This window comes from Zeugodacus cucurbitae, chromosome 3 (assembly GCF_028554725.1).
Source record: "Zeugodacus cucurbitae isolate PBARC_wt_2022May chromosome 3, idZeuCucr1.2, whole genome shotgun sequence".
Taxonomy (NCBI): Eukaryota; Metazoa; Arthropoda; class Insecta; order Diptera; family Tephritidae; genus Zeugodacus; species Zeugodacus cucurbitae.
Window position 1 is genome coordinate 60,475,308 of NC_071668.1, and position 12,883 is coordinate 60,488,190.

Genomic DNA, 12,883 nt, shown 5'->3' on the forward strand with positions numbered 1-12,883 from the left:
GATACATTTATAATTAATTATATCCAAACACATGACGGCGCAATATGTTATTTCAAGACATGAAGTAATGACAAACTTGTTTATTGTAATTATATAATAATTATATTTTTGCAATAGTGATTTTTAGCCGTTAAATTAAAGTTAAACTCAAACAAATAAAAGCTCGGCGTTGCTTAAATTTTGAAACTGTTGCAGTTTGTTATTATCGTACTTTATGACTTAAAATCATTAGTCGGTCAAAACTTGATTTGGCACACTTTGATTTCTGGAATAATTCTAAATAGTCTTATACGCGTAAGTGACAAAAACCAATATACAAGCGGCATACATGCAGCACATAGTATAGTTAATATGTAATATTTAATTCTCTTGTGCAACAAAGCTTTCACTCACTCAAACAAATTGAGTATAACATAGAACAAACCGTAAACTACAACACAAAATAATAATAACATCAACAATGTTAAAAAAATAGTAAAGTCGAATATAATAAAATATGACTACAAAGGAATATCCATTAAATGCACCAACACACTGGGAAAGTGCAAAGAAATGTGAAAAGTGATAAATGGCAGCAAAGACATTGAGCTGCAGTGTAGTACTAGTACTGTAGTACTGTATCCAAGTGAACTACTAGCAGACGTAGCTTACTAAGTCAATCAGTAGACTATCTGGCTCCCACCTGACCAAAGGATGGTAGTATAGTAGACAAATTTCGGATGTCCTATGTCCTTGCCCAATTCGCTTATAACTCAAGCGTTCTGTAGGTGAGCTCGAAACCTCGGGATAACTAAAAAACACATAAACCAATTGAAATTACATTGAGGCGTAAAAATTTAACAGGCAAACATTTGGAATCGTGTTAAAGTATGGGGCATGAAGGTGTCGCGGAGAAGCGCCGGTTACGTCTCTATCATCAAATGGACTTAAATGATTTCCTAAGAAAGTTCGAATATCGACGTCTACTTTATTGAATGTACAAGCATACATGAGCAGGCAAAATATATAATTTCCCTACACGAGGACAATATCAGCTTGTGAATTCAAATTGTATCTACCACACATAACCAGTAGAAATCAGAATTATCAAATTATCATTATCAGCATTTGGCATTTATAGAAACAATTATAATTTGAATTGATAACTAAAAAGTTATCCAGTTCATAAACGACGATCGAGATGAAAATAGATTTGGTGTATAAGCTCAGCTTATGAAAGTTCAAAAGTGTGTATTAATTAGACTAGTTTACTTTAAACAATCTTTCGCGATTGTAATATGTCTCTTCAAGCTTTTAACCCAAACTAATCTAGTGATATATAGAACTACGAAAATCATTACGTGGTAAGCGTTGAGTTAATATTGAAAATATCTGATGAATCTTATTGCACGTATTCAGATATACACATATGTATGTGAATAACTTTTCCTTTTAATAAATAATATTACTTGTTGTAAATATAATATGCCAGAAAAGTGCTAGAAGAAACATTGCTCACTAAAAGCATTCCGCAACTTACAAATTCTCGTATTTCGTGCAAACTGTGAGGAGCTCTCACCACTAAAAAGGAAGTTGTCTCTTTTCATATTTTTAAACGACATCACTTTGAACGCCTTTTTTTCATTTGCAGAACTTGACATTTTTTTGCAAGGTTTTAGAATGAAATATATTATTTATTGTTCTTCTTTTGTTTGCGACGACGAAGTCATAATAAGCTTCAAAGACATAGTTTTCCAGGCACGATTGCAATTAAATTGCATAAAGCACATTAGCCTCGACATACTTTTTCTGGTTGTTCGTCTCTTATTCACCTCTAAAGTGCTGCTAAGGCATGTGCATAGCAATAGGCACGCAAAAGTTTGAATTCTCAATGTACTGAATAAATGAGTGTTCATGTGTTGCAACCTTCTACGTAAATATTTCGGCTAAAACGACGAATGCTGCTTGGTTTTAATTAAGTAAAGCGGGATAACGCGATAATATGTGGATTCGATTTAGTTGCATAGTAATCACATATTAAATATCTGTGTTTCAAATGTCTAATGGTAAAGTGTTCTCCGTATTTCTGTTGTTAGTTTGAATTGACTGCCTAAGGTTTATGTGCGTCTAATTCACTAAATAACGTTTCTTAGCAGGTGAGGCGTGCTAAAGTGGGCCGTTTTAAATGTAAGGCAATTACCAACATATGTATAAGGCAAATAGCACATATTTAGTTACACATGTGTAAAAAGGATTCAGTACAACAAATTGCTTTTAGAGAGGTATTTTATAAACACAGCTGAAACACTGGCATTTATTTTCTTTGCGTAGTTAAGAGTATGAAATTACAAAATATATTCAATCACTTGTAACAATGTCATCACTTACAAAAATCAAATTGAAATCAGTTCCAGCCCAAATTAAAATTATTACCATTATTATTGACATGGATTTTACCAATAAATCCAATTTTATTATGCGCTAATCAGCGCAGAACTACATTGAACAATAGAACCCTCAACAGCTTTTCATATTTGCTGGCGTCATTCAAATCCAAATAAAAATAATTTTCCCATACGATAAAAATATGATTTACATTATTAATGACGCTTTAAGTGATTTCAATTGCCTCTGAGAATCATTTTGAAATATAAGTCTCGAAATGTGTATGCGCGGTGACTACTTGACGTTACCGCAGAGGCTTTATAAGATCATATCATACTGCCGATGAGCGCTTTTGCTTCTGGCAAGTATGAAAATTAATCAACTCGTTTGTGTAGCATTAACGTTCTTAACGTTCGCTGTTATATATATACAGCTATGCCTTGTAATAATGTGTATATTTTTCTACAACAATATCTACAAGTATATGCAGGCAGGAACACTGATAGCTTAATTGATAATAATCCGAGTATAATACAGAATCAGTTTCAGAATGTTAAATTAAGCAAAGGTATTGCCTGCAACTTAATGGAAAAATGACTGCGTATCAATGAGTTGAAAATGTTATGCAGGAGGCGTATGTAGACTGCTCTTTACATTGCATTACTTAATTGCGTAAAAGAAGCTTTGAATAATTACTTTGAGTTGCGAAACCGAATAGCCGGTGAATTTAATTTTTTGGTAATATCGGACAGAAATCAGATTTGCATACAGACAGAATCAATATTTCTTGACAGGATATTTTAAAGATTTGTATGCAAATTAAATTAAAAACAAGTAAGGAAGGGCTAAGTTCGGGTGTAACCGAACATTTTATACTCTCGCAATTTATTTATTTAACTTTATTTATATTATATAATACACAATTTGACCCACATAGTCGTCATATATATTGTATAAAGTCCATTGAAAGTTGGAAACCATAATATTAGGTTAGAAGCATCGAGGTCCTCGTGTTCGATATATGGGGCCTTAAAAACCTATGGTCCGATATAGGCGGTTTTTAGAATGGGGCTGCCAAACTATAAACATAGTATTTGTGCAAAGTTCTGCACCGATATCTTCACTAGTGCTTACTTTATATATTGTAAAGTAAACGATTCAGATTGTCTTCGAAGTTCTGGTATATAGGAAGTAGGCTTGGTTGTGAAGCGATTTGGCCTATTTTCACAACATATCATTAGGATGTAAGGAAACTATTACAAACCAAGTTTCATTGAAATCGGTCGAGTAGTTCCTGAGATATGGTTTTTGACCCATAAGTGGACGAAGCCACTCCCATTTTCAATTTTTTAAAAAATCTCAGTGTAGCTTCCATCTGCCATTTCTTATGTGAAATTTAGTGGTTTTGACGTTTTTCATTAGTGAGATAACCCACTTTTAGTAATTTTCAACCTAACCTTTGTATGGGAGGTGGGCGTGGTTATTATCCGATTTCAACTATTTTCATGATGTATGATGAGGTACGTAAGAGAACCGACTGCAGAAAGATTGGTTTATATATCTTAATTGGTTTGCGCGATGTATACAAATAACCGAATTGGGGCGGGGCCACGCCCACTTCCCCAAAAAAGTTACATCCAAATATGCCCCTTCATAGTGCGATCATTCGTACCAAATTTTATTTCCATAGCTTTATTTATGGCTTAGTTATGGCAGTTTATGTGTTTTCGGTTTTCGCCATTTTGTGGGCGTGGCAGAGGTCCGATCTTGCTCATTTTCGAAAGCAACGTTCCTATGGTGCCAAGAAATAAGTGTGCCAAGTTTCATCAAGATATCTTAATTTTTACTCAAGTTACAGCTTGTACAGACGGACGGACGGACGGACTCGAACACGAGGACCTCGGTGCTTCTAATATTATGGTTTCCAACTTTCAATGGACTTTATACAATATATATGACGAATATGTGGGTCAAATTGTGTATTATATAATATAAATAAGGTTAAATAAATAAATTGCGAGAGTATAAAATGTTCGGTTACACCCGAACTTAGCCCTCCCTTACTTGTTAATTGTAATATTTGATGTAAAAGTAATTGCAACAAATGATGATTGAGCTTTTCATGATACTATAAGAAAAAATGTTAGGCGGTGAATATCTAAACAATCCTATTCAACAGGTTGGCGCAACTAGTGTTGCCGAGACATTTCATCCTCAGTATTGCATAAGCTTTACAACGAAGTTGAAAGTGTCTAAATGTTTCTATCTCGGTTTTCTCTAAGGATCTCTTAGTCACACTGGTTATTCACAACCACCTGCCGAACTCATACACTGTCAAGTGTTCCAGTGCCAGGAATCAGGTGGACAATGAAACATCAGCTTGTCCCATTCTAATAAGACTACGTCTGAAACTAATTCACGTATGAGCTCATCAGCTCTTCAGTTTCCAACCATTCTTGTGATTCCTGCTGTGATTCGGCACCTAAAAGCCTATCAGACTCAAAACAGTCATTGACGTCGAGCTCTTTACAGAAACCTCCTTCTAGAAATCAATTCATCCGCAAACAAGTTCATTGCGTCTCTTCTCCATGCCCTTCGTCCCGCCCACATAACCACATGAGGTAAGTTCCGCGGCGTAGTAATTCAAGTATCGAAGCAGCCAAGAATTTCGGAGTGTTCCACTATGGAGTCTTTTATATACCCAATTTCTCGGAGTCTCATAGCCACCCTCGCAGCAATACACCAACCCACTATGTCAATGGAGGCTATTTGTATGATGGCGTAAATATATTTTCAGTAGATGACTAATTTTTGGTAAGCGAGTGGGAGCATAATAATAACGCTACCACGCAACCTTTGGACTATTAAGAAGGTTTATTAGTTGTAGTATGTGTTGAAATACAATACAGAGGTAGTCAAAATTATTTACACATCGGACGATTTTTTACAAGTTTCACACAAAAAGCTTTCGCTTGTTGTTGTTGTTGTTGTCGCAGGGTAACAAAATGCTATGTTGTTGTAAACCTTGACCTATTCCCGAGCGAATGAAGTCGGTTTGGCAAGAATAGCTAGAAATGTGGCGGAGAAATAAGTAGATGAACTGAAGAGTCGCAGTTGTCAAAAGTATTTACACACGGCGATTTAGCCTTTATCCTTGTATTTGGTTTGAGCAAGAGTAGTAATTGGATTCTGTTGCATTCATAACAACCTAACTTAGCCGTAAAAATTTAAAAATAATTGTAAATAAAATGTCGAAAACAAAGGAATTATCGATTATAACTAGATTGGAGACTGTTACTAAGTTAAGACTCGGGTTTCGGCTTCGAAGTTGGTAAAACTTTATCGAATTTAAAGGAATACTGTTTATAATGTTATTAAAAAGAAGGACACGAAATATTACAAGGACAATTTAAATATAACTGGGCGGAAACCTGTGATAACTCAAAGAGAATGCAGAAGATTGGTAGGAACTGTCATACAAAATCCCGCAATTAGTCCTGTTAATATTGCAGCAGCAACGAATCAGCATGTTGCATGAACAGTCAATGATGCTACACTGTTAAGGACATTTAAAAATAGTTACATAAGTACCTACGTTGTGCATAAAGTTGACCACTTCCGAAACCAAAAAAGCATTATTTCCGAAACCAAAAAAGCGATATACCTTAAACTGCATCCTAAAGTCTGTCGTGGGCAGATAATGCTGAATTTTAGTTCCAGGGCTTCTTCAGTAAACGCTTTATGCATTTACCACGTGAGAAGAATAATGCTGTTTAGACGCTAAATAGAGTCGAGAGTGACATTATGATTTTTTGAATTTTTTTTTGGAAATTTTCCCTACTTCTGTTTTGAAGATTTGGTACTGATTTAGGGACCCTAAATCATCCGATATATCAGAAATCACATGACCATGCCATTGTAGTGGTCCGTCGGCCTTTTCCAACTATTGACTACATTTTACAACAGGATAATGCTCCATTTCATAGGGGATCTTTACCTCCAAAAGTTTTAAATGAAGCAAATCAAGTTGACCTCCGCCTAGCCCTGACCAAAACTTTAGTCAAAATGTTTGGTCTTTCGATAAATATCATAGAACAATTGATATAATAACCGAAAACGCCGAAATTACCGACTTTACCGACATTTGGTCTAAATTAACAGTTAACTTAGCGCACAATCAATTCGGTCCATAAAGCAGGCTGTAATTGATGCCAAAGGCGGTGTAACCAATTATGAATTTATCGCCTTAGAATAGTAACTTAGACTAAACATTAAAATTAAAAAATTATCATTAAATAAGAACAGGATAATAGAGTTCAAGTTGTGTGTAAATACTTTTGACGCAAAAAAATGTGTGTAAATACTTTTGACTACTGCGAGTCTTCAGTTCATTTGCTTATTTCTCCGCCATATTTCTAGCTATTCTCGCCAAACTGACTTCATTCGCGCAGGAATAGATCAAGGTTTACAACAACATAGCATTTTGTAACCCTGCGACAACAACAACAACAAGCGAAAGCTTTTTGTGTGAAACTTGTAAAAAAACGTCCGATGTGTAAATAATTTTGACTACCTGTTTATACATTCATACAATATAAATAGAAAACATTGTATAATTACACAACACGACAAAAAAAATTTGGCGCGCTGAATTCAAATCAGTAATCAGTTTGTCTCTAGTTTTCTTGATAAAGATCTTTTATACCCTCCACTTAACTTATGTCCTGAAAAAATAAGTGGAGGGTATAAAAAAGCTATATCATGAAAACTAGAGCTGATAGAGACAAACTTATTACAGATTTCATTTCATCGCACCCAAATTACTATAATCAGTTGATAAATTCAAAGAAGCAAATTAAGTGTTGGCCTGTGTTATTGATAAAGAAAATGCAAAACGCGAAGCAAAACTATTACTTCGTTACTTGTTCACTATTTATTACCTTATTTTGTAATATGTTGGAAATGAACATACAATTGATAACACGCATGCGTGCACGTATACAAACTAAATTATGGATATACATACACATATGCTATAAGCGTGTATGCGTGCACGGGGCGTATACGTAATATGCAGTAGCAGCGGAGTGTCAAAATAAGCTGCCAACCAAATGTTGTGCATTAACAAATGATTGGCATTGGCACCAAATGATTGCCATTCATTCACTCGTTAAATTAAATGATTTCGTTGTAATTAAATGTGTGGAAACAGCAGCAACAAGAAAAGTGTAAGAATTACATACTTAATTATGCTGCATATGGTGCAAATGTTTAAACAATACAGAATATTTAAGTACGTTTCTTCTCGTTAACTTTATCAATACTACATACATGTGTGTTCATCATATATTTGTTCCCTTTAGTAGAGAAGCAATTATTGTGATTAATTGATTAAGGCAATTATTAATTTAATTCAGTTCAATTTATAGATGAACAGTTATTGAGTTTCTTATTAAGCAACTACACTTTAGCTCAAGGGCTTTTGCGTTTGCTTGTTTTTTGATTTGAAATACTCAGATATCAATAAAGCCACTTAATTTAATTTTACAATGGCTTTCTTAAGGCTTAAACGCGTCTCCCGACATCCACTATACTTATTTATTTAAATATTAACAATCCATTAATCCTGTGTTATATATTCCCACAAACTTTTCGATATATAAAAAATAAAACTCCTGCAATACCTAATAATTAGTATTTCTCTAGTATTGTTAGAGCAAATAATTTTCTATTTTGGAGTCATGTTATATATAATAATCTTATCTTCTCAGTGTACAAGTTTATCAAGTATTAGTAATCGATTCTATTCTAATATACAAAATATTTAAGAATTTAAACAATAGCCTTCCTTAGGATATGGTAAATTTATAAAATATTGTTGTTCCACAACCTTCTGCACCAATTGAATGCTTGTGGGGACATACATCTTAGTTTGTAGCCACAGTGTGAAAATTGAATTTGATTTAATTCTCTGGTCACTCTAAAAACCTACCGAAATTAGTATGACAACATAATTATATTAAAAATTTCAGATTTACAACAAAATTCTGTTCGGAATTTGAACCCACACTACTATGTGATAAAAATATACTCAAAATGTTTTTCGTTATTAAAAACTCAATGAAGACCGAAAATACTAAATAAATTTTCGTAAAATATGTGTGGTCATAAAATAGCCTCCCAATAAACCGGCAAGTTACTTATAGCTGAATGTACACATGTAAGTAGAATATATACCGACGTGCTCATGGATAAATAGAACTCTGCAAATCGTTGCATACTGACAGCTAACTGATTTGGCTTTAGATGCAGCTGTACCATACACGTACATAAATTGTGAATATCACCGGTGCATGAAGAATGATTGTTGGTTAGAAAAGTGATTATTGGCATAGGTGCATAGCAATAATTTCTAAAGTATTTTTCTATGTTGCGAAAGTTTTCATATTTAGAATTTCCTTTGAATTGTGCTTTCATATGTGGCTGCAAGATCATAGTAGAGATGTTGTTCAAAAATAATTTCCTTTTGGCAGAAAACATGTAGAAACATTTCGAATATTTTTAAAACTATATTTTGGAAGGCCAATATATAGTAGAAATACGCAAATACTCACTGACTAATATTTGAAAGTGGGTGTGAATGACGCCTTGAAGCTTTTATTGGGCAAAGTTGATGAAATATCTTCCTGCTGTGAAAATTATTAGTGATATATTTGTTGATACTTTTTTAATTTATTTTTGTCGTAATTTATTTATGGTGTTAGTTTTACTAGTGTGAATGTATTAAAATTACACATTTTATTTTAAATTTTCAGTTAATTTTATAAATTTCGTATGCATATAAGCTAAATGCTAAAAAATCATGAGAAAAATCTTTTAAAAATATTTGGTTTTGGCAGAATATCTAACAATAATAAAGATATTCATATGCCCATAGGTTTGTTTCGACTGTAGTATCTTTAGCAGTTATTATCTAGTTGTCCGTCCGTCCGTGCAAGCGATAACTTTACTAAAAACAGAGATATCTTAATGAACCTTCCACTTCGGTCCACTGCCACGCCCACAAAATGGCGAAAACCGAAAACACATAAAGAGCCATAACTAAGCCATAAATAAAGATATAGAAATAAAATTTGGTATGACCAATCGCACTATGAAGGGGCATATTTGAATGTAGTTTTTTTGGGGAAGTGGGCGTGGCCGCGCCCCACATAGGATTTATGTACATATCTCGCAAACCAATAATATTATATAAACCAAACTTTCTGCAGTCTTCTCTTTTAGCTATTTCCTTATACAGTCCAAAAATGAAAGAAATAGAATAATAAACACGCCCACCTTCCATACAAACGCTATGTTGAAAATAACTAAAAGCTCGTTAACTCACTAACGAAACACGTCAGAAACACTAAATTTTACATAAGAAATAGCAGAAGGAAGCTGCACTCAGATTTTTATATGAAAAATAGGATGAAAACACTCCAGCTCTGAAAGTGTTCGATGCAGTACCCGTCGGAGGAAGCCGAGGAAGGGAAGGACTCCACTCCGTTGGAGGGACCAGGTGGAGAGCGATCTGGTTACACTTGGGATCTCCAACTGGCGCCGAACTGCGAATGAAAGAGACGTGTGGCGCGCTCTCATCTATTAAAATTTTCTCAATTGTGCTCACAATTTTCTTTATTCATGTTTTCGTAGCACACAGCGCGTCATATATTGTCTGGGTAAGAATATTATTCATTTGCTAAATTTTCTTGATAGTCTGGATAGATTCTTAAACTTGCAGAAATATTTCATGAACTAAATCGAACGTTGCTGCTATTTCTGGCTTCAAAGCCACCACTATTTTTGTTTCTTATTCATTACTTAAAGGGCAATGAGTTCAAATTTGGTACGAATTTTTAGACGTCTAGGTAATAGAAGACTGGCTTCTATTAAATAAGCCATTCAATAGATTAAAATTTCGTTGGTGAAAAGCACCTTAGATTTAACGCCATCAATTTCCTAGCACTTACCAAGAAGCAGCAAAAGAACTTTATTCACTCTTCTCCAATAGTACATGTACAAGTAGTACAATTCACGCCTCTTGGAAGTCGTTAAAGATGAGCTGGACAGTAAATCGTTACTCTAAATGCTATTTAACTGGTAGATGTAGGATCATCCTGTACGATCATCCTGTTCTTTTCTCAATCTTCTAAGCGGTCTGTAAGCTACGTGATTGTTACTACTGTCTATACAAATCTCTGCTACTTTTGTCACAAGGGCGTCACAAAGATGCCTAACGCTTGGGAACGAGGTATGAGAGACAGATTTGGCTCTTCCTCAATTGATGCGCTAGAGACAGCAATACTCTCGACACTACGTGCATTTCTTTGTCTCACTGGCACATTTCGTATTTTTCCACTAGACACTCAATTGCTGATCTGACAAGACGATTATGGCGACCATAAATTGGACGTAGTGTTCTTAAAGTTCAGGCCACTGACTCCGAATTTCGGTAGTAAATTTTATTAATTTCGACTTATTGTTGGATCGTATAATTTGCCGTGATGGAATGGCAAACCTTACTGTATGTATGTAGTTTTCTCAAATAACTTGTATATATTCCAGGTAACTTTAATGTGATTTGAAATGAAAAATCTTTAGTCAAAATTTTCAAATTAATTTCTTAGAATTATTCAAGAAGGTTTACACAATTTTTTCATATCGCAATATAAAAACTTAAACATGTTGAATATTCAATATTTTCGATTTTGTTTAGTCGCTATTTTGTTATGGTCTTGTGTCTTTACCAACGCTTATTATTACTGTAATAAGCAGAAAAAATTATGTCGCAATGATAAGCATTTTATGTGTGATCTAGATTCTGTGGTAAGTAGCGTATTTATTTGTACATGCCAAAACCAGTAACCTCTCTTATAAGCCTAGCAAAGGCGAAGTTCTTGGTGTTTTGCCATTGACAGGGTCAATGAAACGTCTTTATGTCGATCGCCACAATGAACATCGCAACAGAATAGCAGGAGGTGAACAAAAATTCGGACTTCCAAGCCGTGGATATTTTCCTAAAGCCACTCGCATGCGTGAAGTAATCTGGGATGACGAATTAGCGTATATAGCCGAAATCCATGCGAAGCGTTGTCATATGAAGCACGATGCTTGCCACAGTACTGAACGGTTTCTAGTTTCCGGTCAAAACCTTTATATAGGGGGTAGAGATGACAAGCCAAAGGCAGTGATTAATTATGTTTTGCGTGCGATAGATGGTTGGTGGAAAGAATATGAATATGTAGATGATGGAAATGCTCTGGCTGACGAGTTTCCGAAAGGGTGAGTGTAAATAATAAATTTTAATAAATATAAGAATGTAACGTACCAGTTTTGAAATTATTTAAGTAACAAATTTTTAAACGAATTTCAGAGCCGCGGACTGGGCCCAGGTCGGTCACTTCACTGCAATGGCCAACGAACGTGCAGCTTTTGTTGGCTGTGGTTTGGCGTTATGTCAAAATTGTTCTAAGTTCCTTTATTGTGCAGAGGTTACTTGTAATTACTCACCCACCAATTTATTAAGTACGTTCATGTACAAAAAAGGCAATTCATCAGCATCTGAATGTGAGTATTTTGAAAGTGTTCCAAGTAGTAAATACCCGCATCTTTGCGAAAATACTGGCAAAATTTTTAAAGATTAATGTGTTGAATAAATTTTCGTATTACCTATTCATAAATAATATTGACCTTAAGAAGTTTTTGTGTCATAATTGATTAATATTTGTTCACCATTAAGGTCTTTTTTTTGGCTTTTTTTCGTTTGGCACTACAAGTGACTATACGCAAAAGCAGTTTATTTTTCCACGCACGATTTTTATATTCACTATTTAAGACAAAAATACATAGGTACGTATCCAAAGTGAATTCGAAAAAAAATTATAATTGCTTGTATCTTATTCTCTACAGAAATCAAAAGAAATGCACCTCACTGTTATTGACGTCATGTCCTTTGACCATAAAGTCATGCGATAAATCATATTTCATTATGTACCAACCAGATAGCAACGTGATTCATTCACAAGGCACTCAATGGCTTTTCATATTTGCAGTTGTGCTTTACACATATTCAAACCACAAATACATATTTTTTTGAACCCACTTAATTCAGCTTTTTCTGCAAAACATGTTTTATTAGGCCTTTGTCCGAAATTGTACATCCGACCGCAATGGCGGTGCTCCTTAGTCCCAACTCAATATTATGAGTGCCATGTTTGAGTGAATTAAAATTCTTCGATATCTGGTTGCTTGCACACATAGACAAACATATATTTTACACAAGCAATATCAATTGACACTTAGGCACTTGGCTGTGTGCCAAGTGCGGAAGCTCATACATACACTATTTTAAATGTACAAAGGCCAAAACACATTTGTTTGACTTTCTGATCCATTTTCCGTGCAATAGAATAACTAGATTTGGTCAACCAACCACTGTTTCTTCTTCCTCTTTTTGGCTGCCAATTTTCTAAAGTGT

At 34.5% G+C, this 12,883-nt stretch overlaps 1 protein-coding gene across 1 annotated transcript; it reads left to right on the forward strand.

Annotated features, from left to right (window-relative positions):
• The first annotated feature begins 11,015 nt into the window (after positions 1 to 11,015).
• Positions 11,016 to 12,123, forward strand: LOC128920486 (antigen 5 like allergen Cul n 1-like). The gene is made up of 3 exons (XM_054227799.1): positions 11,016 to 11,232; positions 11,285 to 11,688; positions 11,780 to 12,123. The coding sequence occupies exons 1-3, from the start codon at positions 11,089 to 11,091 to the stop codon at positions 12,048 to 12,050; spliced, it is 819 nt and encodes a 272-aa protein (XP_054083774.1). The 5' UTR covers positions 11,016 to 11,088; the 3' UTR covers positions 12,051 to 12,123.
• The last annotated feature ends 760 nt before the right edge of the window (positions 12,124 to 12,883 follow it).

Coding starts and splice junctions, on each gene's coding strand:
- LOC128920486 (XM_054227799.1), top strand. CDS start 11,089: ATGTTGAATATTCAATATTTTCGATTTTGTTTAGTCGCTATTTTGTTA. Junction 11,233..11,284: donor TGTGTGATCTAGATTCTGTG/GTAAGTAGCGTA, acceptor CTCTCTTATAAG/CCTAGCAAAGGCGAAGTTCT. Junction 11,689..11,779: donor GCTGACGAGTTTCCGAAAGG/GTGAGTGTAAAT, acceptor AACGAATTTCAG/AGCCGCGGACTGGGCCCAGG.